Here is a 26,550-nt window from a genome sequence, read left to right as displayed (position 1 = left end):
GGGGTCCCGCGAGGTTTCGGGGGCCTGCGGGAGCCGCCGCGTCGCTGTGGTGACGGGACGCGAGCCCTCCGCTGAGTCGGGCAAGCCGCAGGTTCGAGCCCCGGAGCCGCACCGTGCCCCGGCGGGCTCCCGGTGAGGGACTGTAGGACCCCCCCCCGGGGCGGGAGGGCCTCCAGAGCTGTCGGTGAGGGGCTGCAGAACGAATCTGGGGCAGGAGAGCTTCCAGGCCCGTGGGAGAGGGGCTGCAGGAGCCCTCGAGTCAGCAGAGGGCCTAGGCCCGTGCCTCGGGGGCTGTAGGTGCACCCCGGGTCGAGAAGACCCCCGGGACCGTCGGTGAGGGGCTGCAGGACCGTTCTGGGGCAGGAGAACCGCCAGGCCTGTGGGTGGAGAGCTGCTGGAGACCCCCAGGACTGTCGGTGTGAGGCTGCTGGACCACACCAGGGTGAGAGGAGGCCTGAGCCCATCAATGCTGCCCTGAGGGGGCTGCCAGGCCCTGGGGGTGTGAGACGAGGGGGCTGTGTGGTCCCTTGGGAGCACTGAGGGAATCCTGAGTGATTCATAAACCTGAGGAGCGGAAGGAGCCAGGTCCCCACAGCACTTGGGAGCTGTGAGAGGACGGCTCATGGTTGCCAGCCTTTGTCCCATGGGGTCACCATTAATTTACAAAGGGAGTAAAAGAGAGCCAGGGGTATACTGGGAGCTGAGAGCAGCCTGGCACAACAAACCTTTCCTGGGAGCAGCAGCTGGGTGAAGCTTACAGAGATGGATAATTTTCACATTACATTTTTCCTAGTCCTCCCCCTGCACCTCGTGAGAGATTCGTCACTGCCAAAGCCCTGTGCATTCAATGGTGTTTTGACAGCCAAGCCCTGAATAGCGCTTGCAGCCCGCACTGCTGTGTCCTGCAGAGGTATCTGGGAGAGGAATGGAGCAGTTTCATGTTTCTTTCCTCATTCTTTCTCCTGCAGAGCTGAGGAGGTCCCTGCGGGGCTGACTGGTAGGAAGGAGCCTGCTGCTGCAGCTCTTCCCAGTATGTCACAGCCAATACCAGTACAGATCACGGTCGGGAATGCACAGGACCTGGTAAAGTTCTGAAAATATCTCTACTCATTTAATAAACAAGGCCAGAGCAATTCTGTGTGCACAGGGATCCCCTGTGAGAGCAGGCAGGAGGTGATAAGGCTAAAGGAAGGAGTGGTGGGAGTATCAGAGCTTCAGCAATGCCACACTGTGGCTTCCTCCTCCCTGCTGAGGAGTTCACACAGAGGAAAAATCTGTGTGAGGCACGTAAATTGGGGAACACACCTCCCTAGCAGCAGGCCAGAGATACTGGGTGAAATGTACCTCTCTGCCTCCTCTAACTGTATGGAAATGGCAGGTTTTTTAAGCAGAATACAGCAAAAATGTGATCAGTGAGACAAAAACCTGTGAAAGGACCTCACCTTGGATGTAAAGCCAGATTTTCATCCCAGATCCAGCTGTTTCAATCATATTGAAAGCAATAGGGTGGCTCTGGTTTTAAAAAGGCCGTGGATCCAGTTCAAGGCTATGAGCTGGTGCCAATCAAACCACCGCTGCTGTGATTTCCATGTGATGCACCCAGCTGTCCTTAAAGTCTTCCAGAGGAGCTGGCATTTGGGAGGGAATGTGGAGGAGAAGCTCAGCTCCTGCTGCAAGCAGAAAAAATGCAAATCCCTGCCTCTGCTCCAGCAGCAGACAGAAAAAGCAATCCAAAAGCACCTGCTTGAGGCTTTCACGTTGTAGTATTGAAGTACCTCTTACACTGATGGATTCAGCAAACAGCAGCTTAGGTGAGGTATGAGGTGAGAGGAGGATAAACAATGCTGGGAAGGAAAGACTGCTGGATTGATTGCATCTGGAATGTTGCTTTGTGGTTCTGATTGCTCCACCGTGAGAAAGGGCTGTACAAAAGGGAGGGGGGTTACAAAAGGGCAATAATCACAGCAACAGGATGAAAAAAAACCCGGCTGTAAGAATGTGGAATCCACTTCTAGCTATAAGTGTGGAATCTGCTTAATTAGAGGCAATGTAGAGAAGGATGAGAGAGGAGTCTTGGATAATTAATGGTACAGGGAAAGGTTAATTGGATTCCTCTGTTTAGCCATTCATGGGATGTATGCTCAAGGAGACAGTGAGAAGGGCTGAAAATTAAAACCAAGTGAAAGAGATCTCTTTTTGTGTAAGAACAGTGTGTTCAGCCACTTCTCTGTGGATTGAGAGCTAAACTGTGTTTTTGCTGCAGAGAGCCCTTTGGTACCTGCTGCCCAGCGCTTCCTGTGCTGTGGAGGTGCTCAGTGCTGGCCCTGTGGGTCCCCACTGCCATGTCCTGTGCCCTCACTGTCCCTCTCCAGCCCTGTTTAAGCCCCTCTGTTTAGACATTTGAAATTCAAAGTAAAATCTGAATCTCCTCATCTCTTGACTAAAGCAAGTGGTTTGAAGGTGGTGTAACAACAAATTGCAGAGCTCCCTAAGAACTGCTGGAGCCCTTCCTCTGATTTCACAGAATCATGGAATCATGTAGGTTGGAAAAGGCTTCTGAGACCATCAAGTCCAACTTTAACCCAGCACTGCCCAGGACACCACTAAAGCATGTTCCCAAGTGCCACATGCACGTGTCTTTTGAACACTTGTAGGGATGGGAACTCCCCCACTTCCCTGAGGAACCTGTGCCAGTGCCTGACCAACCTTACAGTGAATAAATTTTCCCTAATATCCAACCTAAACCTGCCCTGGCACAACTCAAGGCTGTTTTCTCTTGTCCATTTCAGGACATTTTGCACTACACGACATCCACAGGTGTCCTGTGAGCTCATCCCTGTAGCTCAAGAGCTGCTTTCTTAGGAGACAGCAAAGGTCTCAAGCTTCCTGGAAGTACAAAAATATCAGTGGAGTATTTTGGGATTTGTTTTAGATGTGCCTTTCCTGAGGTGAAACCTGAACCTCTCTATATCCCTTGCCACAGCTCCTGATAATCTTTGGGGCATCACAGCATGGTGAAACAGGAAATTTCCTTCCTAAAGACAGGGAATGGTGAGGTCTCAGTGTGGCCAAACTCTGCTCTTCCTCCTCATTCCTGTGGTGGAACAGACTCCCACAAGTGAGCCCCATCCTGGTCACTGACCTGAGCTGCTGCCAGAGGAACTCTGATCCTGGGATGCTGCTGCAGAGCCAGCTGCTCTCTGAGCTCTTTTTTTTTTTTGACAGAAAACTCTCAAAAGCAACTTGCTGCATACGTTGGTGCGTGTGGAATACAATGGAGCAGTCCTGGGAGACTCCCCCAAGACTAATGTGCTGACAGATGGGACAGCAGAATATGACTTCAGCACCAGCTTTGAGTACTGCCCCGATGGGCCCAACTCCTTGGACGTCCTTGTGCAGAAACCACTGCTCTGTAAGTAGCTGGTGCCAGATCTCCCACCTTGGAGCTGGGTGCTGTCGCTGCAGGAGTCACTGGTTCAGGAATAGCACTTCAGCAGCAGTGGTGGGAGGCTCTCAGCACTTCTTGTCCATCTCTGCCAGCTGGAAGAATCCCCTTTCATGTTGGCTGGCCCTTGCTCATTTGGCTTTCCTGTGCTTGTCAGCCTTGGGAGGTGAAGAGGAGCTTGTGCCAGAGCTCTCACAGACCCTCCCTGGTGCCTGACCTGCTGGTCCAAGGAATTCTGCCAGCTCCTCTCTTTTTATCTCCCTAGTGACACTGCTAGAAGTGACATCAAAGGACAAGAAAAAAACAGATAAAATCGCTCCTCTTGCCCAAGCTGTGGTGGACCTTCTACCTCTGCTGCAAGGTACAGTATTGAGTTTTACAGCCTCCATGACCACGCCTTGCTCCCTGGCACTCTCTGATCTCTGCTAATGGACCCCTAACTACAATTTATCTCCTTTGGACAAAGTAACCTTCATAGTTCTGCAAAATCTGACTCGGGAGGGAGAGAGAAGCTCAGCATTCAGAATTCATTCAGAATGAAATCAAAATTCAGAACCATGATTTTGCCTCATGTAAGGTGTTCCTGCCCATGGCAGGGGGCTGGAACAAGGTGATCTTTAAGGTCCCTTCCAACCCAGACCATTCCATGACTGTGATTCTTTGCAGAGGGTCTCACTTCAGGCTGTTCTCATTCCTGTTTCTTCCCAGGAGTGCGTTCACTGAAGGTCTTAGCTCCTTTGTATGCAGTGCCTGCCTCCCCATCAGCAAAGCTTTACCCTGAGGCCACGGTATGTGGAATTTGGAACTGTTCCTTCCCTCATTCAGCTCTCTGCTGCTTTTTAATGGGAGGGAGAACATGACTCAGCTGCCTGGCTCATCACGGATGTGGTACAGCCCTATATGTTACAGGCTTGGAGGCCTTTCCCGCTCCCTCTGACGTCTGTCCCTGCTTCCCTCTGATAGGTGAGGTCGTGCTGGGAAGTGTTAATGTGTGCAGCTACCCAATTGCTCTGCAAAAAATAACAAAGATGGAAAGCACAGTGCTGAAAACCCCCCAAAAGGCAGTGGCGGGGTCACCTGCCCAGCTTTATTAGCCTTCCTTTCTGCAGATGAAATGTCTGAGTCCATTATTGTACAAACTCTGACTGCCTTTCCTGCAAGGTCCTTATTCATTCAGCAGGTTGCAAAGTACCCAGTCACTAAAATAGGGAATGAAGTATGAGGCTGGGAAAATGTGTCCAATTTTGCTGCTGAGCCTGCCTGCAGTGAGCACCGGGAGCAAACTGGAGGGGTGGATATCCCATTAACAGCTCTGTGTTTAAGAGGAGTTCACAGTGAGCAAGGTGGGGGGGCACTCATTAGGGAGGACAGGTAATAAATGCTGACCAGCTGGTTTTCCCTCATACACCATACATCCAGGGATGGGACAGGTAATTAAAGGCTGCACACAGAGCATGGAGATAGGGCAGAGGCAAAGCTGTGGCTCTCTGAATCACCAGGGGAAAAGCATCATTTTCCACCCTTGATGTTCTTTCTCTGTGGCTCCTTTCATGAGACCCTGCCTCTTTCTCCACAGCTCATTTTGTGAGACCCTTGGGGCATGTGCCATACCTCAGCCAGGCTGTGATTTAAACAAATACCACAACTGAGCCAAATTGGTCCTGATTCCTTTCCTGTGCTAAGCTGTTTTCTTTTACATCCAAGATGAGGCACAAGATAACATTATATGTTCTGGCCTTGGGTTTCTGCTTGCTTCTCTCTAAGAGCAGGCAAGCTATAATTGTTTGCTGGCTCGATTTTATCTTTGTCTCACAGGCTGGCCTTGAAGTGACAGTGAGCGCCAAAGAGCTCCTGCTCTCTGCCACCCAGTTCTCAAGTGGGAACCTCCTGAGCATCACGCTGGAGGCAGCTTATTCTGTCCCTGAAGCCTTTACCGCTGACGCCCAGCAAAACTACATGGCTTGCTTGCAAATGCCAGCAGCTGGTGAGGTGAGAATGGCCCAGGCCCAGTGGCAGGGGGTTTGGCTGGGTTTGGGTTGTTCTCCCACCCCATGGAACAAGTGTCGAGGCACGTGGGGTGCACAGCTTCTGTGCTTGTGCACCAGCAGCCTTTGTTGGGAGGTCTCAGAGTCTCTGTGGCGTGATGTGTTTCGTTAACACAAACAAAGGTCTGTTTGGAAAGATTTGGATTCAAACTGGCAGGGTTTTTTCCACGTGGCTCTTTATTTTTATTCCATTCTTTGTATGCGTGCAGTGGAGTGCATTTTCCAAGCCAGGCACCCTGTACTGTTGCTTTGCTTTTTTATCCCAGCTTGGAGCAGCTGGCTCTTGCTCCTGCTCCTATTAGAAATGCAAATCCTTTGTTTCTTCTGTCTCTCTAGAAAGAATTGCCATTGCTCTTCAAGAATGGCATCCTGAAGGCTGATGGTGAAAAGGAACCATTTCCCCGGCCCAAAAACTGGCCCCTTGGCCCCATCCTGGCCTCTGATGCTCTGAACATACCTGACTCCTTCATTGTTGGTGGGCCCTATGAGGATGAGGATGGAGAGCTCAACAAAAGTGAGGTGAGGAAGGACTGGCAAGTTTGCAATAGAACCAGGAGGGATGGAGAGACTTGGTACGAGAGGGAGGTGGGTGGTCGCTGTGCAGTGTCCAGCACAGAGGTGGTTTTCCTGGGACATGCTGACTCACTGCTGGAGACATCCCAAGGGAGAATGTGGCAGGTCTGGTCCCAGAATACACCCACACTGAGCTGCTGGGCTGGGAGCTGGGTTATCTCCTGTGAGCCAGGCACTTAACGCTGATGGTATCTGCAGGAAAGGCTGTCAGCCTCTCTTCAGGGCTGGCCTGCCTTTGGGCACTTGGACACCTCTGACTCACATTCTCTCCTGGGGACACTTTTGAGGATGATGCAGGCTGTGGAGTTTGCTGTCCTGCCTTTGACTGCACGCTGTTTCTCACAGGACAAGGAATTCAGGAGCCAGGCCGAGAGTGCGAGGAGGGTCGTGTGGGACATGGAAACACGCTGTTTCCTGGACGCTGATGCCGTGGCCGTGTAAGGGACCTGAGCAAGCCAGCCCAGAACATGCTCAGAATGACCTGAGGCAAGGAGCTGCAACATGCAGGTGCTCTTGGACCACTTAGGGGTCAAACTGCGGCTCTGCCTCACCTGCCATGGCTGCTGTGACTGTCTCTTGGCCACAAGCATTCACCTGAGCAAGGGCACGGCTCTTGAAGTGCCTTGAACTGCTGGCAGCAGCTTTGTTCTGCTGTGCTGGGAAAAGATGAATTGTCTGGAGCTGCTATCTCCAGGCCACAAATGCTCTTTCCTGCTGCCAGCAGCTGGGGCTGGGGGCTGGTCCCTGCATAGCTTGAAGGAAGGGGCAGCAGTTATGGTGAGCAGACCTGGACTAGAGTTGCATCCACAGCTCTCCTCTGAGCTGCTAATTAAGTTTTTACTGAATCCTAAATACGTTCAAACCTTTCACTCCATGTGGGCACTCTTCATTTGCTTTTTTATTGGATAAGTGTTGCCTTTAGCAGCTCCAGATACGCTCAAGATCAGGATGAGTGTTCCATTTATCTTTGAATCCTGCTATTTTCTGGCCTCAGCTGCATCATAGCTGTGCATTTCACAGCCAAATTACTCCTTGTGGAAATACTCACTTCTATCTCATTTGATTTTTTTAAATTCTTTTCCCTACACATCATCCACCTGCCTGCTGGTGTCAGAGTCACCAGCCACATTGAATGCAAGCTCAGGAACCACTTGCTCTGTACAATTCAGGTTTTATACCAAAGTTACATTCCTTCTTACTTGTTTCTGAAGTAACTGGGGGAGAGAGAAAGCCCAATGTGTTGCTCTCACTGTTGTTTTAAAGTTGGCTGTGCCATAAATGCACACAGCAGTGGGTAGAGCACAAAATGTACCCCGTCTGCCCCAAATCACAGTGTTCCCATGGCATGAGGCTGTTTGCTGAGGGAACAGGGTGAAGCAAACCCAAGGGGAGCTGCTGGGGCACAGAGGAGGGGGCTCTCCAGCTGGGTTTCTGCATCTCCTCAGTGCATCCTGCATCCTTTGTGCCCAGCCTGCAGACACGCATTGCCGAGTGCCGCCACTGGCCCGTGGAGCTCTGCAGGATGTCCTCAGGTGGAAAGGGGAAAGGCAGCAAATCTGACAAGGTAAAAGTAGGGTCTGGCTTGTGGAGTAGCATTGCATTTTCAGGTGTTTTCCTCTTGTGATACCAAAATTGGCCTTGAAGCTGCCAAGGTGAGTCAGAGAGCAGGAGGCTTTGTGAAAAATCAGCTTTATAGGGCTGCTAAATAATTACAGAGTCATATTTTTTCTTAAAGCTCTCACTGATGGTCTGTGGTAGCTCACTGGAAAGAGGACAGGGTGACTTTTAAAATCACAGAATAGTTTGGGTTGGAAGGGACCCTGGACTCCATCTCCTTCCAACCCCCTACCACAGGCAGGGACACTTTCCACTAGACCAGGTGGCTCAGAGGCTTGTCCAGCCTGGCTCTGAAGAGAATTAAAAGTAATTCACTGAGCTGATCTGTGGTCAGTGGGGTTTTGAAACAGCTTGAGGAAGTTCTTGCATCCTTTCTCAGGCTGCAGGTAAGTTATGCTTTTGCATCTAAACCAGGGTGGTTTAACAGAGAAACAGCCCCTTAGAGAATGGTTCTGCTCCTGGCAGACGATTGTGTGAGAGCTCCTAATCTATCCCAGGGCAGAGCCATATAAATTGGTGTAAATCCTTTTCAGCACTCACAATGCCAGGATTTAACAGCTCTGATGGTGATCCTTCTAGCCAGGCCTCCCACGCCTCCTAAGCCACTTGGTGTCTGTCCAACCTGAGATGCACAACTCTGGTAGGGTCACCTGGATTTCTAACCACACACAGCTGATAATTTTCCAGCTGTATCTCAACAAGAGCACGCTGAGGAGCAGCAGAGTGCAGGAATTAGAGAGAAAAGCTGCCCCATGGGGATTGGGATAAAATTAATATTCTACATATGGAATGACTCCAGTGTATTCATCCAGGTTGTCTCGGCTGCATGCCAGTGACAGAACCATGGGCTCATCAGGTGCATCAGTTTGCTGCGTGGCCTTCTCTTAATGAGATTGGTGACCTTGTTCCCTTAAGGGAACAAGATCTGTTCAGGATCTCAGTCCCTTGCTCTGTGTTTCCAGAAAGATGAGGACAAGCAGATTGCCTTCCATGGTGTGGCATATGTCAACATGATGCATTTGCTGTGCCCTGGGGTGAAGCAGATCCGAGGGGCCTTCCGTGTCTTTAACTACGAGGACAGCGAGGTGTTTGAGAAGGTGAGAGCAGCAGGCTCTGCTCCAGCTCTGCAGCTGGGTTTGCACTGAGGCCTTGGGAGCTGGGACAGTGGACAGAGGGTGTTTGGGAGCAGGCAGAGTGAACAGTGGGTGTTTGGGAGCAGGAAGGGTGGACAGGGGGTGTTTGGGAGCAGGAAGGGTGGACAGTGGGTGTTTGGGAGCAGGAAGGGTGGACAGAGGGTGTTTGGGAGCAGGAAGGGTGGACAGTGGGTGTTTGGGAGCAGGAAGGGTGGACAGGGGGTGTTTGGGAGCAGGAAGGGTGGACAGAGGGTGTTTGGGAGCAGGGACAGTGGACAGGGGATGTTTGGGAGCAGGCAGAGTGAACAGTGGGTGTTTGGGAGCAGGAAGGGTGGACAGGGGGTGTTTGGGAGCAGGAAGGGTGGACAGGGGGTGTTTGGGAGCAGGGAGGGTGGACAGGGGGTGTTTGGGAGCAGGGACAGTGGACAGGGGATGTTTGGGAGCAGGAAGGGTGGACAGGGGATGTTTGGGAGCAGACAGGATTGACAGTGTGCTAGTTGGAGCTGGATCTGAACCTTGAGTGCCCTTTTGGTGATGGAGAAAATTAATGACACAAGCTTTTAGGTGCAGGTTTTTCCAAGGCAGGGAATTTCTAGGGGGCGGGGGGTGAGCAGGTCTTGGAGCTGAGAGAGGCTTTGAATCTCACTCCACTCCCTCCTATGCCAGCATGATCCACTCTCCCCAGGCTGGAACATGGGCAAGGGAACAGTGTTGCTGGGAAGAGCAAACAGTGGCTTTAAAAGGATTGCGTTACCCCCGGCAACCACCAAAAAAGCTGTCACTGGAGCTCTTTCAGCTCTAGCTCACCGAGGTTTATTTGTCTTTTCGTTTTTCCCTCTCTGTTACTAAGAGTGACAGTTACATCTCCATTTTCCCACAGTCTCTCCCTCCTGGAACAGACCTGAGCTTGTTTCAGGACGGCAGATGTACAGCCTGGTTTTACCCTCCATGTTCCCTGTTGGGCTGTGGTCCAGGTGCAGGGGCTGGAGTGAATTCCAGCCCTTCTCCTGCCTCCCTGCTCCCACTAGCTGCTACAGAGCTGGGCTGGGCACGAGTGTGTCTGCTGGGCTCTGCTTCCCTGCCATGAATAATGACCCCTGGGCTGTGTGGTGCTGCTTGTCCTGTGCCATTAATCTGTCACAAGTGAAGTCCTTCTTGCTCCCCAGGTGCTTTGGGTTGCCTCTTGGTCTAAGGAGTTTCCCTACAGCTGCTCCATCCTCTCCCCAGGAACCCCATAACTCTTGCTAGCCCAATTCCTTTAACCAGGATGTGTGGGAGGGGACAGCCTGTCTGAGTGGTCAAACGCTGTGGAAACACAAAGTCTTGCAATTCTCTGATGTGTGTCAGGGAAGCTGCTTCATCCTAGAAAATGAGCTGGGAGCCAGGGGATGCTGTCAGGCAGGTGGGGACCCCCAAAAATGTGTGGAGCAAGCCTGATGAGAGAAGCTAGATTAATCCAGCAGCCTTCATCACCAGGCAAATCCATAGCTGTGAGACAGGTCTAGGATCCTACCAGGAATTCAGGATCACAGGTCTGGGTTGCAGCATGTTCAGCACGTATCTCAGGCAAGGACCAAGGGCCAGTCCTCAGTAAAAATACAGCTCTTTGAGGGAAGATGGAGAGACCCCCACTGAGTCTCATAGTCTGACCTGAGGCTTCACAGCTCTGACATCAGAGCTGGGCTGGAGCACCAGCAGCTGAACTCTAGGAGGAGAGAATGAGGTTACAACACTTCTTAAGGCATTTAAGACCCTGACAGTGTGTTTTGTGATGAGAGAGGTTAAGGCCAGCGAGTGAGGAAGCCTCCTTTGTCCCTTGATTCTCTCTATTTTTCAGACCAGAGTTCAGTACAGTATTTTCCGGGATCGCAGGTCACAGCTCAGTCTGGGCAAGGAAAGGCTGGGGACCTCTCCTTCCAACAAAGCTGCTCCCAGTAAGACTCAGAGGGAAGATTCCAATGCAATGGTAAGGTCTGGGGAGGCACGTGGCACTGTGGTTGCTCTGGTTCTGTGTCACAAGAAGTTGGCACAAACAGGAACCAGGGATGGATGAGAAATACTCATTATCCTAGACCCATAGAATCTTCTCAACATGAAGGGATCCACAAGGACCATGAGTCCAACTCCTGCCCATGCACAGACACCCCAACAATCCCACCCTGTGCCTGACAGTGTTGTCGAAGTACTCCTGGAGCTCTGATAGCCTTGGGATTGTGACAGTGCCCAGCCACCCTGTGGGGGAAGAATCTTTCCCTGACATGCAGCCTAATCCATCCCTGGCACAGCTCCAGCCATTCTCTAAGGTCCTGTCACTGGTCACAGAGAGCAGACATTGGAGCTGGTTCTTGTAAGGAAGCTACAGCTTTCCCTTGTCTGAAATCCCAGGATGTGCTGCTTGAACTTGCAAAGATTTGAGATTTATTGAGTCTGAAACAAGAGACATCTTTTCTTTTGCCCAGTAGTTACTCAGCCCATCCAAAATCCAGTTGTCAGATGGCACTGGAGAATCTGAAAATGTCACAAATCTCAGCCTTGAAGGACAGGTAATTATGTCTCTCCAAAGAGAAGGAGAGACTGTAGAGCATCACTGTGCTGGTGTCTCACACCTTTCACACAATTAAATCCTCAAGAGTGAGTTGGACAAGGGATGTTTTACGTAGATGTTGTCCCAGAGTTCTTCCAGTGACGTCCACCTGGAGACCAGGCTGGCACACTGGGCTAGAAGGTCTCTGTAAATTGTCAGGCATTTATTTAAATTATCCCTTCATATTTTAGCTTTTTCCTCTGGAATGCACATTCATTCTGCAGGCAGATTGATTATCTGGGCTCTCTCCTTTTCCCTAGCCTGGTTTCTTGAGCTGGATTTTGCTGCTGTAACTCATTCCGAGGGCGGGTTATAAAACAAGCTGGATCTCTGCAGTTGGGAGATCTGTGGCTGTATGCTCAGTATTTCACTGTGCCAGCACTGGCTGCAGACAGCACGACACAGGGAGCAATGTTTCTCTCCACAGCAATACAGCGAGGCAGGAACGTTCCTGGTGATGGAGATAAAGCTGGACAGGCCCTTGGTCCCAAAGCGGCTGCGGGAGGAGCTGGTCCAGCGGTGCGTAAGGATGGGCTGTGGGGCTGACAGCTCCTCTCTGCAGGCTGGAGAGAGGCTTGTACAGCAACCCCCCTTGGAATACTCCATAAAGAGGGCCTGAGACAAAGCCCACAGGAATCAGGAGGAGGATTTGGCCAGACTGCTTTAGACGTGGCATCTGGTGTGTTGGGAAAACACTTGTTCATCCCAGCTGGCATCTCCCTGCCATTCCTCTCAAAACAAGAGACACCAGAGCAGCACAGCAATGTCTGTGTTCCTGTCTGGGCTTTGTTTCCCTCTAATCCTCATGTGCTTGCCTCTTGCATGTGATGTTCAGTGGCTTGGTCAGTCCTGGCCACCAGCATTGACTGCCCTGGGTAGTGCTGCTGTTGCTTCATCAGAGCATTCTCTCATTTTTAGCTTTCCAGAACTTTTCTCACAATGTTTTACCCATTCCTCAGCTTTTATGTTAGTTTTCATGTTGTTCTGCTGCAGAGCTGCTCTTTCATCTCTGTTGCTTTGAGACTTCAGTTCCTGTCCAGTGGCAGCCCTGCTGTGTTATGGGTTAGAAAGGCATAAAACACCTAATTTATGGAATAAAATAAAAAAAAAAAAAAAAAAAAGAAAATGCAGCAGATGATAAGGCATAAGAGATGCAGGTTTATATCTCTCAAACAGGAATGTCATCCATTCATTGAAGATATATGTGTTGTCGTCAGTGCTCCCTGCTGTCTTCCAGGAGGAACAGACTGAGGAGGGTGAACCCCTCTTAGAACAGAGGGGTTCACCCCCTTAGAACCCCTCTTTTCCTGGCCTATTTTATAGATTTCTACTCTTCTGCGGTGTGTGTGGATTCAGTGTCACTTCTCCTTGCTTGTGTGCCCCTGAACAAGGCCTGTGGCACCTTGGCTTGGTGGGATGGATCATGTTCTGAGGACTGAGGGTGTTCTGGAGTCCAGCAAGCAGGAAACAGTGAAAAAAAAATTAAATTAATTAAGGCTGGTTGGGCACCAGGGATTTTAATTCCAGAATCCCAAAATGATTCTGTTTGCAAGTGACCCGTGAAGGTCACTTAGACCACTGTTCCTGTTAAATGGGGCTCCCCAGAGCACATTACTCTGTGTCCAGATGCTTTTTGAATATATCCAAGGAAGGAGACTCCACAGAGAATCCTGCCCCAGTGCTCAGCCACCCTCACCTTAATAAAATCTTAGTTAAAAACATGCTAATCCTAATGGAAGGTCATTGTAACTCCACAGAGGCCCAGGCAGGGCTGGTGGTGTCTGGGGGTCTGAGGTTGGTGTCTGGGGGTCGATGTGTGGCCAAGGGTGCCACAGCCAAACTGGGCAGTGTTGGAACTGATGGATCAGGTGGTCTGGGCTGTTTAGTGACCCAATTCTACAGAGCTTTCCTCAGGCTGGTTCCTTCCTTAAACCTGTTCTGCAGAACCAGGAGCTCCAAGATCCAGCTCTGCTGCTCCAGGAGAGCAGTTTGGGTTGGCAGTAAATGTTAACCCTGTCATGACAAGCCACAACCATCAGTTGTAGGCACCTGTTCACTCTTGGTCTGAGACTTCAGGCTTCCTCCCAGGTGCCTGTGAGGTGTCTCATGGACACGATGGAAGGGTGGAGCCCTCACACTGCACAAACCAACATCCCTGGCAGTGGCTCTGCTGATGTCCCCTCTGCTCTCACTGACAGGGTCAAGGAGCTGATTCCTCCCCGTCCTGCGCTGGCCCCGCGGACGGAAGGAGCCAAGAAGGTAGGTGTGAGAGCCTGTGGCCTTGCCACCATTCTGCCACCCCACCCTGCCCTCATGGCCTTCATTCTCAGCCCACAGCAACATGGGGATGAGGTTTGAAGAGATCAGGGTTGCAGGGCCACAAAGGTGGTGAAGATTCTAGAAGGGAATAGGGAAATATGAGGAGTGTGAGGTCACTTGGAATGTTCAGCCAGGAGAAGAGAGACTGAGGGTGGAGCTCATTGGGGCCTGCAGCTTCCTCACTAGGGGGAGCTTCAATCTCTGCTGTCTGTGAGCAGTGACAGGACTCAAGGGAACAGCTGGAGCTGTGTCAGGGGAGTTTTTAATGGATTTTAGGAATGGGCACGGCCCCAAGGCTGCCAGAGCTCCAGGAGTGTTTGGACAACACTCTCAGGGATGCCCAGGGTGGGATTGTTGGGGTGTCTGTGCAGAGCCAGGAGCTGGACTTGATCCTTGTGAATCCCTTCCAGTCAACATCTTGTATGAAATACACAGAAAAGGAAACTTCTGTATGGGTTATCTCCACAGCAGTGTGCCTTGGGAACCCATCCATCACTCGTGTTCACATCCCATTCAAAGGGAAGCCATGAAGAGATGGAGCAAAGGGAGGGAAGGCAGCCATGGGAGAATGTTTGGAAGGAAATGGGATGCTGGGAAAAGAGGCTGCCAGCACCTTACATTTATATCCTGGGCAGTCCCAACAGTTCCTTGTCAGACCAGCCCCTGTGCTTCATCAGACTCAGACAAACCCGAACAGAGTCAGCCCTGACCTTTCTCATGTCACCAAGAAGTTTTGAGGACCAAGATTATGGAGATTACAGGTTCTGCTGAAGAGGGCTGGCCATGGGTTTCAAGGCTCCCAGTAAATGAGATATATTTTACTTACTGCCAATTATATTGCTATAGGAGAGATAGCAGTGACTGGAATACTGGGTTGTGATGGAAAATCCTAGCAGGGAGGAGCTCTTTTATGTTTACCTGCAGATATTTTCTCAGCCCTCAGGCGTGGACAGGAAAGGATGTGTGACAGACTAATTGAGACTTGAGTCAGGTGGAGTTAATGGGAGGCTTGGGCTGTGGCAAATCAAATACATATCAAGGTTGATTGCATAAGTGGCTTGTGAAATTTATTTCTTTCCTAGGTGGTGGAAAATTATCACAAACGTGTCACCAGTGTTGCTGTTGCCATCCTGGAGGAGTACCATGAGCTTTTTGGGAAGCAGCTGCTTGACCAGGGAGTGATGGACCACGAAACCATGGAGGAACAAAAACGTCAGCTCAACTATGAGCTCAATACCTCTGGGAAATATTTTGCTTTTAAGGAACAGCTTAAGGTGAAGGCTCCTTTGTGCTTTTTGCTTTCCTGCTTGTTTTGTCCAGACAATTTCTCAGTGAGGAACTGCTGCTCTGTGGTGGTAACTCAGGATGATGTGGTGCTCTAGAATCCCTTCCTGCCACCTGGAGCTGTTGCAGTGAGCACTGAGAGACAGGACTCCTCTCTAATGGAGCAGGCACCAAGCTGCTTTGGTCCCATAGCAAGAGAACCCTTCCTATCAATGGGAGCTACTCCCATCCATTTGCACCATGCTCATAACCTGAGAAGGGCAAAGCTGGCTGCTCTCACATTCCCAGTCTGCCCTGGAAGGGAAAGGAGGTTCCACATTCTTCCTGAGGAGATGAGCCATCCACATGCTGTCCCTAAAGGCTGTCAGGGAGGTGGGAAAGGAAATTCCCCTTGCTTGCTTTTTTTTGCTTTTATCAGTGGTGGGCTGGATTTATTTCTCAGAGCTAAGTTGGAGCTTCAGGCCCTGTCTGTGTGTGATTACAGAGCAGGTGAGGGGCACGGGAGGGAACCTGCCTTGTGCAATGTCCCTTGTCTCCACAGTATTCTGTGGTGAAGATTGTGAGGGAGAAATACCTGAAGACCACAGCATTTGAGACCAAGGAGCAACTCCAGGCATTCCTCAGTGAGCTCTATGTGTACCTCGTGGACCACATGCACATGGCCCTGAACAAGGTGGGGGAAGCTGGGGTCACTCGGGCCATGGCTTCACTCTGGGTCCAGGGCAGGGGAAGGACTTTTGCCTTCAAGGCAGAAGAAGGCTCATGCTTTCATCTGCTGGAGTTGTCACTTGTAGATCATGAGCCACACTTGAGGCAGGGATTCAGTCTCTTTGTATCCCACTGCTCAAAATCTTGGGATAGGTGTGAGATGGTACTGGTGAAGTTGCTGTAGCACATGGGGAGGGTGGCTGGGCAGAGCAGGAGCTGAGGTCACCAGTGGGTGGTCCCACTGAAGTTTGACATCACTTTGATCTAGGGAATGCTGTGAATAATCATAAGATCACAGACAAGTTTGGGTTGGAAGGGACATTAAAGCTCACCTCATTCACCCCCTGCCATGGGCAGGGACATCTTCCGCTATCTCGGGTTGCTCCAAACCCCATCCAGCCTGGCCCTGGACACTTCCAGGGATCCAGGGGCAGCCACAGCTTCTGTGGGCAACCTGTGCCAGCGCCTGCCCACCCTCACAGGGAAGAATTCCTTTCCAATATCTAACCCTACCCTCTGGCAGTGGGAAGTCTTTTCCCCTTGTCCTGCCCTTCCATGTCCTTGTAAAAATTGATATTGCCCTGTGCCTGTGTGGCAGAGGTACCTGGGAATGGTGGGAATGTGTCCCAGCACAGAGCAGCTTGCCCTTGCCAGTGCCAGCCCCAGCCATACTGGTCTGTACTGTGTGCAGTGCTGGTGTGCGACCTGCTGCCATGCTGGGATCACACAAAGCACTCTTCCGTTCCCCAGGGCTAACACTTTCTCCTTCCCTACCAGCTCCTGTCTGGGGAAGATGTTTCTCCTGCCCCTCCACCCAACTCGACCAGGAAGCAGCTCTTGCTCTTTGCTCGTGAAGCTGAAGCCAACAAGGACCTCAAACTGGCCTCTCTCTTCTACAATCAGGTGATGGAGCCCCAGATCTCTCCTGCCATCACCTGTGTGGGCTGGCACAGCCCACCAGCACAGTGGGGCCTCTGCTCACAGCTCAGCCAGCCCCCACTGTGGTGGAGGGAGGAAGGAACTGAGTGTCACCAGGATACTCGGGCTGAAATAGGATTTGGGAGGGATTTCCCAGGGAAATGCTGCTCTCTGCAGGATGTGAGATTGTCCCTGGCCAGGTCACTGAGGACTCCAGCCTCGAGGCCAGGGGAAATGGGATGTACTGGGTCAGTTTTGGGGACACTGGGCCCTAGGAGGTGTCAGCTGGAGCTGGAGGACACGTGTTAGGTGGAGAAGGCTTAGAGGAAGTGGGCTTCCAACATGATCCCATTAGGGGACACCCTTGCATGTGACAGACAAGGTCTTGATTCCTGCTCAGCTGGGCTGGGGTGGCTAGGGAAGCTTTGGTCATTCCAGAATTGCCTGCCCAGTCCATGGCATGTGCTGAGCCTGCCTGCAGTGATGATCTCTGTTGTGCAGAGAATAGCTCGGGACCAGCACAGCATCCAGGCCTGGCTGGACTATGGAGCCTTCTGCCTCCTGTATGAGGATGCCACCAAAGCCCAGGAATGCTTCCAGCAGGCCGTTTGTCTGGACCCCCAGCACACCCAAAGGTGCTGAGTGCTGCTGGTGGGTGGGTGGGGAGGGTGTGGAGTGTATCCCCCACACCACTGCTGGGGCTGCAAGGCTGACTGCTCTGCCCCTGCCCCAGCTTGCTGCTCTGTGGGATTGTGTGTGTCAAGCTGCAAACCTATGAAGAGGCAGAAATTTTCTTTGAGGATGCCTGCTGCTTGGAGCCATCCAGCATCATAGCCTGGACCCTCGCAGGTACAAAACCAAGCCAGTCTGGTGCTCAAGGTATTCCTGTAGAGCCAAGCATTGTTCCTGCCCCCAGTCCTCTTCTCCCTGCTCCAAGCTGAGGGCTAAGGGAAGCATTTTACTTCCTTGGGGTGGCTGCTGATGCTGTTCTGTCTCTCCCACAGGTTTGTTTTATGAGCTGCAGAATAATTACATTCAGGCAGAAAGGAGCTTCCGTGAGGCTAAGAAGCTCCTGCGAGCCAAGCTTGAGGAGGAGAGGAGAATCCTTGAGGCTGCTGAGGGAGAAGGGAAAAAGCCCAGTTCTCCCAGCACAGAGCCAGGTAACAGATAAACCCAGGAGGTGCCCTGACACCAGCAAGGAGGGGTGAATCTGTGTGGTGAACAGTGGAAGGAAGAGAGTTTTGAAGAGGAGAAGTATAAAGGGTAAAGGTAGAAGATGTGGACTGTGAGCTAGAACAGAATTCCATGGAAGCTGTCACTGTGAGTTCCCAACACAGCAATCCAAAGGGCAAACCAGCTGCTTGGCAGTGACCCTGAGGCCAAGGCTTCCTTTGGAACCCCTCTGAGTCCAGCCTAAGCTGAGGCTGTCTGTCCTGAGTCCCAAATATTTGGCCAGGCTGCAGGAAATGCTGACTGGCTTTATTTTTAACATTATCACCACTCATGCACAGTGCCTCAGGCAGGCAGGCTCGTGACACATGCGGGGTTTTGTCCCTTCTGATTATGAGGAAAGGGATATTCATAGAATCATGGCATGACTAAGGCTGGAAAGGACCTCCAAGAACGAGTCCAACTGTTAACCCAGCACTGCTGTGTTCATCACTAGCCCATATCCCCAGCTGTGACAGCCACATGGCCTTTGAGCACTTCCAGGGATGGGGACTCCACCACTGCCATGGGCAGCCTGATCCAATGCCTGACCACTCTTTCTGTGAATAAACTTTTTGCTATCATTGAACATAGACCTCCCAACTTGAGGCTGTTTCCTCTCATCCTGCCTCATTTATACCTGTTTCTGGCTTCACATGGTAATCTTGTGCTAAAACCTCAGCCCCAGGTATTGCCTTCTGCAAAAAAATTTCTTCCCAGCTTTGAGAACCTGATAGATCTTTTATATTTTCTCTCTTCTTTTTTTTTTTTTTTTTTTTAAATTTATGGCTTTCCACCTAATGGTTGTTGGGGGTTTTATTCCAGAGAAGATTCCAGATGGCTCAGCTGACAATCCACCAGAGCTCGTGGAAGGTGTGACACCCAAGGAAGAGGCTACAGCAGTGCAGGAAGCCCCAGAAGGTTTGGGAATGGGGATGTGGAGAGCTGAGAGATGGTCCTGTGGGAATGGTGGGGAGTAATGTGGGAGCAGTGAGCCATGGCCCCCGTGCTGCCAGGGCCTGTTGTCTCTCCTGAGCCAGGGGATCTGCAGGCAAAGCAGGTTCACTCTGATTTTCAGAGCAGCACATCTCAGGATGGACAGCCAGCAGGTGAATGCAGCTCTCTCTCTCACATCACTGCACCCTGCACCTTCCTCTTCTTCCTCCTGAGGTGACAGCTCTTAAAGTGTCCCTCGGGATCTCCTCTGGGTGTGTGGTGTGGGATCTGTCTCCTCCACAGCCCTTGTGGTGGTGGAAATGGCAGTGTTGGGTGCCTCAGGGCCCCCTGTTTGCTTTGAGGAGACAGGAGCCTCACTGTAGTTATCTCTGACACACATCATTCATAAATTTCCACCTTTTTTCCTCTAGGTTTGGACTGGAAAATTAGTGGGTGAAGAGTGTAATTTCTCTTCAGATCTCCTACAAAACTTAAGCCCTTCATAAAGAAATGCTGAGTTAATCTCTGCTTCAGCCTTCCCTGCCACCTCCTGGGTTTTGCTCCATGTTGCAGGGATTTTTCTGTCCCCATTGGGATGCCAGGACCTGCTTTGGCTCCAGAAATAAACCCCCCACTTTGGGACTGACAGAGACACATTTTCTTGCAGCTCCAGAACCTCAGCCACCTCCCTGCACAATCTTCATGAAGACAGTGGAATTCCTGATGCAATTCAATGCTGTCCGGGTCAGTTTAGCAGGAGGAGTGGGGAGGGAGGCTGGTTTATTCCCAAAATGTCCAGCCAGCCCCTTTCTGGGCCTCAGGGAATGAGACATGGCTACTCCAGAGGCTGAGCACAAGAGGGAGCAAAGCCACCACTGCCCAGAGATGCAAAAGTGTGGCCAGGCAGAGAATGGAGCCCACAGTGCTGGCTGTGGACACACAGCCCAGTACTGACTGCTGCAGAGGAACAGCTCAGAAATGGTGCATGGTGCTCTTCCCTGTGCATTCAGAGATGGGATCCATTCTTGTGATGCTTCCAAGATGCCTGAACTCCTGTGATTCAGACACTTGTGTATGCTGGAGGGATTTTTGTATCAGCTGTGGAATGTGCCTGTCCTACCAAGTCATCTCTGGGACATTTCTGGTTGTCACATTGTGCTGCCTGCCTAAACTTGACATGGCACAAAGAGTTGCTTAAAGCAACTGAATGGAATCCTAGAATGGTTTGGTATGGAAGGGACCTTGAAGTTCATCTCATTTCAAACCCCTGCTCTGGGCAGAGACATTTTCCGCTAGATCAGGGATACCTTCCACTAGACCAACATTCAAAAGATGGGAAAAAGAAATTTCCTTTGTGTTTTCTGTTTGTGGAAGTCAGAGAGGTGTCAGTCAGCTCTCCTGCCCTGTCCTGCTGGGCTGTCCATGGTGTCCCTGCTCTCCTAACCACCCTCTGTGCTGTTCCTCCCCAGTTTGTTCACAAGGCACTGGCCCACGAGCTGCTGAGCCTTCAGGGAGGCCCCACCTGTGCCTACTACCTGGCTCTGGGCTGGACCTACCAGCTGCGGGAGGACTTGCCCAGATGGGAGGAGTGTCTGCTGGAGGCCGTGCGCATCGACCCCTTGGTGTGTGAGAGCCCTGAGCCCCTGCTTCCTTCCCACTTTACCATTCCACTGCCAGTCCAGAGCATTCAGTGGGAGGGCAGTCACACCAAGCTGTGGCTGCAGCACTGCTTTCTTTGTTATCCTGTTGTCACAGCCTCCTGCCACTCCCTGCACGGGCAGGCAGCATCTCAGAGCCTGTCTCTGCCTCTCCCTCTCTACATCTGCCTTTCTTTTCTCTCTCAATAGGTATATCCTGATCCTCTGTCCCTGGGTGGGGGAGTCAGGTTCTGTTTCATGACAAACAAGGTTGCTATTGAGCTCTCTTTGGAGAGGCAGAGTGAAAGGAAAGCAGGGGAAAGATGATACCTGGGAATGCTGTGTGCAGGCAGGACACTGGGCAGGGAGCTGGAGGGGAATCCCATTGCTGGTGTCCTGCAGGCAGCCCACTGACCTTAACTCTGTCCATAAACCTTGCCCTGATATCACAGAATCATGGAATTGTTTAGGTTGGAAAAGCCGTCTAAGATCATCAAATCCACCATTCATCAGCACCACCATGTTCACAGTTAAACAATGTCCCCAGGTGCCACTTCCACACAGCTTTTAAATCCCTCCAGGGATGGTAAATCCCCCACTGCCCTGGGCAGCTGTGCCAGTGCCTGACCACCCTTTCCATGAGGAAATTCTCCCAATATCCAATGTGAACCTATCTTGGCATAACTTGAGGCTGTTTCCTCTTGTCCTGTCCCTGTTCCCAGGGAGCAGAGCCTGACCCCCCCGGCTGTCCCCTCCTGTCAGGAGTTATGCAGAGCCACAAGGTCCCCCCGAGCCTCCTTTTCTCCAGGCTGAGCCCCTTTTCCAGCTCCCTCAGCTGCTCATGGTGTTCCAGCCCCTTCCCCAACTCTGTTCCCTTTCCTGCACCTGCTCCAGCCCCTCCAGGGCTTTCCTGTCATGAGGGGCCCAGGACTGGACACAGCACTGAGGCTGTGGCCTCCCCAGTGCCCAGCACAGGGCCACAAGCACTGCCCTGCTCCTGCCAGCCATGCCATGGCTGACACAGGCCAGGGGCCATTGGCCTGCTTGCCCACCTGGGCACACCTAACTCAGGTTCAGCTGCTGCCAACCAGCACCCCCAGGTCCTTCCTTTGCCACCAGGCAGCTTCCAGCCACACTGTCCCCAGCCTGGAGCACTGCCCAGGGAGTTGTAATAATACAATGAAACACTGCTCAGCTCCTCCTTTCTGCTGCCTGCAGTGTCCCAGCCCCTCCTCAGGTGTTTCTCCCATCCGTGTCTGACTCCTGGTTTTTGGTGCACAGAATCCAAATGTCTGGGCTCAGAAAGGGCACCTGTGCTACCTGAAGAAGGACTTTGACAAAGCAAAGGATTGCTATGAGCGAGTCATCAGCTTTGAGGAGGATGCTGCTGATATGCACTTTGTGTACCTGCGCCTGGGCTCCATCTACCTGGATGAGAAAGAGGTGAGTAGCCAGCAGGGATGTGGGGGGCAAGTTACCACAAAACAAATCACTTCTGCAGCAGCAGTGGGGCCACTGGCTGTCTGAGCCCCATGGCACAAGAGGCTGTTTGGCAAAGCCCTGTCTGTGAAGTGATGCAGAGGATGTGTCTGTCTCTCTCCTGGCAGTACGGCCGGGCCAAGCACATCTACCTGCTCGCCTGTGACAACTCTGCCTCCTGTCTCACCTGGCTGGGCGTGGGCATCGCTTGCTACAGGGTGAGTGCAGCTGCCTTTGTGTCCTCTGGACTTCACTTGGTGGCACAGGACACAGGCCTGGCTTTTGCAGGATCCCCTTGTTTAAAGCAACTCTTGGCTGCCTGTGAGCCAGTGCTCCCAAATGCCATTGTGTCCTGTGTGCTGTGACAGCCCCAGCGTGGTGCCCGGGTGGTGTCACCTTCAGCCCCTGCTCTGGGAACTGTGGTGGTGTTTGAGGGTCCCCAGGACAAGGGAAGAGATGAGAATCTTGACTCCATGTTTCAGAAGGCTGATTTAATATTTTATGATATATATTATTAAAAGAAAATTATATACTAAAGCTATAGTAAAAGAATAGAAGAAAGGATTTCATCAGAAGGCTAGCAAGGAATGAATAATAAAATCTTATGACAGACCAGAGAGTCTGACACAGCTGAAGTGGGGTTGGTCATTTAGCAAAAACAATCCACATGAGACCAATCAAAGATGCACCTGTTGGTAAACCATCTCCAGACCACATTCCACAGCCACCAGACAGTTATTGTTTACATTTCCTTTCTGAGGCTTCTCAGCTTCTCAGGAGAAAAATCCTAGTGAAAGGATTTTCATAAAATATCACAGTGACAGGGAACAGCCATCCTTTCCCCTCATCCCAGCTCCTGCCAGCACCTCCTTCCCCAGGGTGTCATGGCAAACAAGCTGGGCTCTGCTCTGAGTTCCATGACCTGCATGTCACCAAGGCATCACTGAGTGGGACGTCAGCAGGGAGGAATCTCGGTGCTTTCGCTGTCCAAGGGAATCCAGCATTTCTGAAGGCTGCCTAGCACACCCAGCCACCAGCAGTGCAGTGTCTCCCCAAGGGACACCTTGCCCGGTTCCTCCAAGGGAGTTTGGCTGCGGAAGCAATCAAGGAAGGAATTTAAACCTCTTTTCCCCCTTGGCCAAGTTACCTCCTGGGAGGCTGTGGAATTGCGTTGTGGAGGTGAGTGGTGGCCTGGGCCCCACCTACCCCTGCATGCCCAGAGCGGCTGCACAGCAGGAATAGGGAGCAGAAACACAGCCATGTTTCCTCATGGAGCGGGATCACTGAGTTCCTGGAGGTGAAGGGGTTTGTGCTGCGTTCCTTACAGCTGGAGGCTAATTTAGAAATAGTGTGATCCCACAGGGGTCAACAGTGGGAAACTCCTGCTCCAGACTGGAGAGCTGGGTGCTCTGGCACTGAGAGTAACTCCTTGTCTGTGCCCTAAATCCTTTCCCCCACATTTCTCTCAGGGAAGCCCTCCTAGGAGCTTCTGTTGCACTTCTGCTGTTAGAGCAATGCCTGTTCAGTTGGGAAGCCCTTTCTGCCTATTCTCTGTCATTTCTCCATGCCTCTCCTTCTCTCCCTCAAGCTGGGAGAGATGCTGGAAGCAGAAGATGCTCTCTCTGAAGCCAATGCCCTAAATAACACCAACGCTGAAGTGTGGGGATATCTTGCCCTCATCTGCCTGCAGGTGAGTGCCCAGCCCGTGCCAGCCTGATGGAGTGGGGGTTCATGGGGGGTTTATTGGGCTCCTGGGGGTGGCATCTGCTCATGAACCTGAAGAGCTGGTGTAGAGCTCTGTGATAAAAAGTTTGGGGCTGTTCTTAGGGAAAGCTCAGGGGCAAAGTAAGTGCTTGGATGGCAAAAGCAGCACCCTAGGGCACCGACTGCCCCAGGGCATGTCCTCCCTGCTGAGCTTCTTACAAATGTCATTCCACAGAGATCCCATGTCTTTTCTGGGGTGCTGGCCACTGCTGAGGCACCCTAAATCCTGGGATCCTATTGGGTTCCCTCATGACAAGACAGACATTGAGGGGCTGGAGCGTGTCTAGAGAAGGGAACAGAGCTGGGGAAGGGGCTGGAACACCAGGAGGGGCTGAGGGAGCTGGGAAAGGGGCTCAGCCTGGAGAAAAGGAGGCTCAGGGGGGAGCTTGTTGCTCTGCACAACTCCTAACAGGAGGGGACAGCCGGGGGAATCATAGGGAACAGGGACAGGACAAGGGGAAACGGCCTCAAGTTATGCCAAGACAGGTTCAGATTGGATATTGGGAGAATTTCTTCATGGAAAGGGTGGTCAGGCACTGGCACAGCTGCCCAGGGCAGTGGGGGATTTAAAAGCCGTTTGGATGTAGCACCTGGGGACATGTTTTAGTGGTCGCCTTGGCAGTGCTGAGCGAATGGGGGGATTTGATGGTCTCAGGGTCTTTTCCTGCCTGAAGCACCCCAGCATTCGCTCCCCGGTGCTGTGTTGCAGGGCGGGCGGGAGCTGGAGGCGGAGCAGTGTTACAAATACACCGTCAAGGTTCGTGTCCGTGGCCTGCGGGCGGCACCAACCGCTCACCCCGCTCCCTGGCCAGCTGGGAGCGCAGCGGTGCCGCGGGACGGTCCCTGTCCCGCCGGTGTCGCAGCCGAGCCACCGAACAGTCAGTCCCGCGCAGCCCGGCCCTGACCCCGCTCCCCTTTCCCACAGCTCGGCCTGCAGAACGACTCGCTGCTGCAGGAGATCCGCGACGCCCAGAACCGCTTCGGCTTCGGCGACCCTTCCCTCTGAGTCCCGGGCACATAAAGTCCCCTCGCCCCGAGCGCTCGTGCCCGGCTCTGTCGCGATCGCGTCGCGACCGCGGGGAGGGGAAGGGGGCGGGGTCAGCGCCCGGGGGGCGGGGCTGGTGCGGGACATTATCACGTGACAGAGGTATCGCGCCGCTGATTGGCTGCCGCCGCGCGGGACGGTTGATCCGGCGGCGCTCGCCATGGCGGCAGGTGGGGGGGACCGGGGGCGACAGTGGGGACTGGAGGGGGGACACGGGGTAACGGGGGTGTGCCCGGGGGTGGGGGACACAGGGTAACGGAGGTGTGCCCGAGGATGGGGGGACATGGGGTAACGGGGGTGTGCCCGGGGATGGGGAGACACGGGGTAACGGAGGTGTGACCGAGGATGGGGGGACGCGGGATAATGGGGGTGTAACCGGGGATGGGGGGACACGGGGTAACAGGGGTGTGCCCGGGGATGGGCGGACACAGGGTAACAGGGGTGTGACGGGGGATGGGGGACACAGAGTAATGGGGGTGTGCCCGGGGATGGGCGGACACAGGGTAACAGGGGTGTGACGGGGGATGGGGGACACAGAGTAATGGGGGTGTGCCCGGGGATGGGCGGACACGGGGCGCCAGTGGGGTGCGGGAACCGAGGCTAACCGGGAATGGGAGTTCGGGGCACGGGAGTGTCACCGCGGATGGGGCAACTCCGGCGGGGCACGGAGCACAGTGGTAACGGGGGCGTCACAGGGGTGCGGGGTGGTGCCGGGGATGGGGGACATCTGGAGCACGGGGGTGCCGGGGGTGAGGGGCCTGTGCGTTTGGAGAGCGGCGGTAACGGGGATGTCACTCGGGCTGGGGCTGGTTGGATTCGGGCTCAGGGTCCTCACTGGGGCTGGGGGCTCGGGGCACTGTCACCGGGCAGGGGGGTACCGGGGGTATCACTGGGCACAGGGGCGTCGCTGGATCTGGGGGGCTGCATCATCACTGGGCATGGGGGCTCTGGACATGGAGGTAAAGGGGTGCCACCAGGGCTGGGGAGCCTTGGAATGTGGAGATGCTGGGCTGTCACGGGGGGAGGATGCGGAACATGAGCAGGTCTGTCACCATGCTTGGGGCACAGGGACAGCACAGGGGCTGCAGGGTCAGGGGTGTGGAGGTGGTGGGGATGTCATTGGGGCTGGAGGAGCTCAGGGCTTGGAAGTTCAAGGGGTGTTCCTGGGGCTGGAAGGGCCTGGAGGAGGGGTGTAATGGGATTCTCAGCAGGACTCTGGGGCTTGGGGGTGTCACCAGGGCTGGGGGATTGGGGTAAAGAGATAATAGGGGCATGACCAGGCTTGCATCATGGGGTTGGCGCGGGCTGGGGAGACTCAGGACATGCAGATAGTGGGGTGGGTGATAATGGGACAGGGGACATCGGGGCATACAGGGGGGTGTCTAGGCTGGGGTTCCATCCTCGGATGATCCTGGTGCTGGCAGCCTGGCAGCGTCCCTACCTGAACATCTTCAAGCACTTCCATGTGGAGGAGTGGAAGCGCTCTGCCAAGGAGGGGGATGTGGCCGCCCTCACGGTAACGGGGCCACCATGGGGTGGGGGACACTGGCCAAGGGTGGACAGTGCTGACCCACCTCCATCCTTCCCTGGTTTCCAAAGGACACGAGGATGAAGGGAACAATCTACCGGATCCGAGGCTCCAACCCAGCCAGCAGCTACCTGCAGCTGCCCCGGGCAGGGACGCAGTCCCTGGGGCTGACAGGGCGCTACCTCTACCTGCTCTTCAGGCCCCTGCCCCGCAAGCACTTCCTCGTGCACCTGGATGTCACCACCGAGGTCCGTGACATGGGGTGGACTCTTACGCTGCCATCACCGATTGAAGGACTGGGACGGGCTTGGGGGCTGCAGGATGTG

The 26,550-nt window shown here is 53.1% G+C and overlaps 2 protein-coding genes across 6 annotated transcripts in view; both read left to right on the top strand.

Annotated features, from left to right (window-relative positions):
- Window positions 1-28: 28 nt before the first annotated feature.
- Window positions 29-24,696, top strand: CFAP70 (cilia and flagella associated protein 70). 4 transcript variants are annotated; one of them, XM_030229615.2, is made up of 27 exons: window positions 29-132; window positions 969-1,083; window positions 3,226-3,412; window positions 3,711-3,806; window positions 4,154-4,233; window positions 5,261-5,434; window positions 5,827-6,009; window positions 6,409-6,500; window positions 7,534-7,627; window positions 8,643-8,777; window positions 10,651-10,779; window positions 11,825-11,916; window positions 13,596-13,656; window positions 14,799-14,990; window positions 15,542-15,673; window positions 16,486-16,611; window positions 17,128-17,261; window positions 17,360-17,475; window positions 17,631-17,786; window positions 18,661-18,756; window positions 19,439-19,515; window positions 20,241-20,393; window positions 21,690-21,851; window positions 22,016-22,105; window positions 23,476-23,577; window positions 24,361-24,408; window positions 24,577-24,696. In XM_030229615.2, exons 2-27 carry the CDS (start codon window positions 1,033-1,035, stop codon window positions 24,655-24,657), a joined length of 3,039 nt encoding a protein of 1,012 aa, XP_030085475.2. In that variant the 5' UTR covers window positions 29-132; window positions 969-1,032; the 3' UTR covers window positions 24,658-24,696. The 4 variants fall into 4 exon arrangements, with proteins under 4 accessions (XP_030085475.2, XP_050836144.1, XP_050836142.1 ...); XM_050980185.1 differs by lacking the exon at window positions 29-132 and adding an exon at window positions 226-416; XM_050980186.1 differs by lacking the exons at window positions 29-132; window positions 24,361-24,408 and adding an exon at window positions 226-416.
- Window positions 24,697-24,777: 81 nt separating this feature from the next.
- Window positions 24,778-26,550, top strand: part of WDR90 (WD repeat domain 90) — a 34,750-nt gene continuing 32,977 nt past the window's right edge. The window contains exons 1-3 of one of the 2 annotated variants that reach the window (XM_050980180.1): window positions 24,778-24,866; window positions 26,121-26,212; window positions 26,296-26,472. In XM_050980180.1, coding sequence (XP_050836137.1) covers window positions 24,857-24,866; window positions 26,121-26,212; window positions 26,296-26,472 — 279 coding nt within the window. In that variant the 5' untranslated portion in view covers window positions 24,778-24,856. Of the gene's footprint in view, window positions 24,867-25,195; window positions 26,213-26,295; window positions 26,473-26,550 lie in introns of those variants that run through there. The other variant, XM_050980179.1, reaches the window with a different exon arrangement.

The sequence above is a fragment of the Serinus canaria genome, chromosome 14 (genome assembly GCF_022539315.1).
Source record: "Serinus canaria isolate serCan28SL12 chromosome 14, serCan2020, whole genome shotgun sequence".
Taxonomy (NCBI): domain Eukaryota; kingdom Metazoa; phylum Chordata; class Aves; order Passeriformes; family Fringillidae; genus Serinus; species Serinus canaria.
The sequence above is the reverse complement of the archived record's forward strand: the minus strand, read 5'-3'. Positions and strand labels throughout refer to the sequence as shown.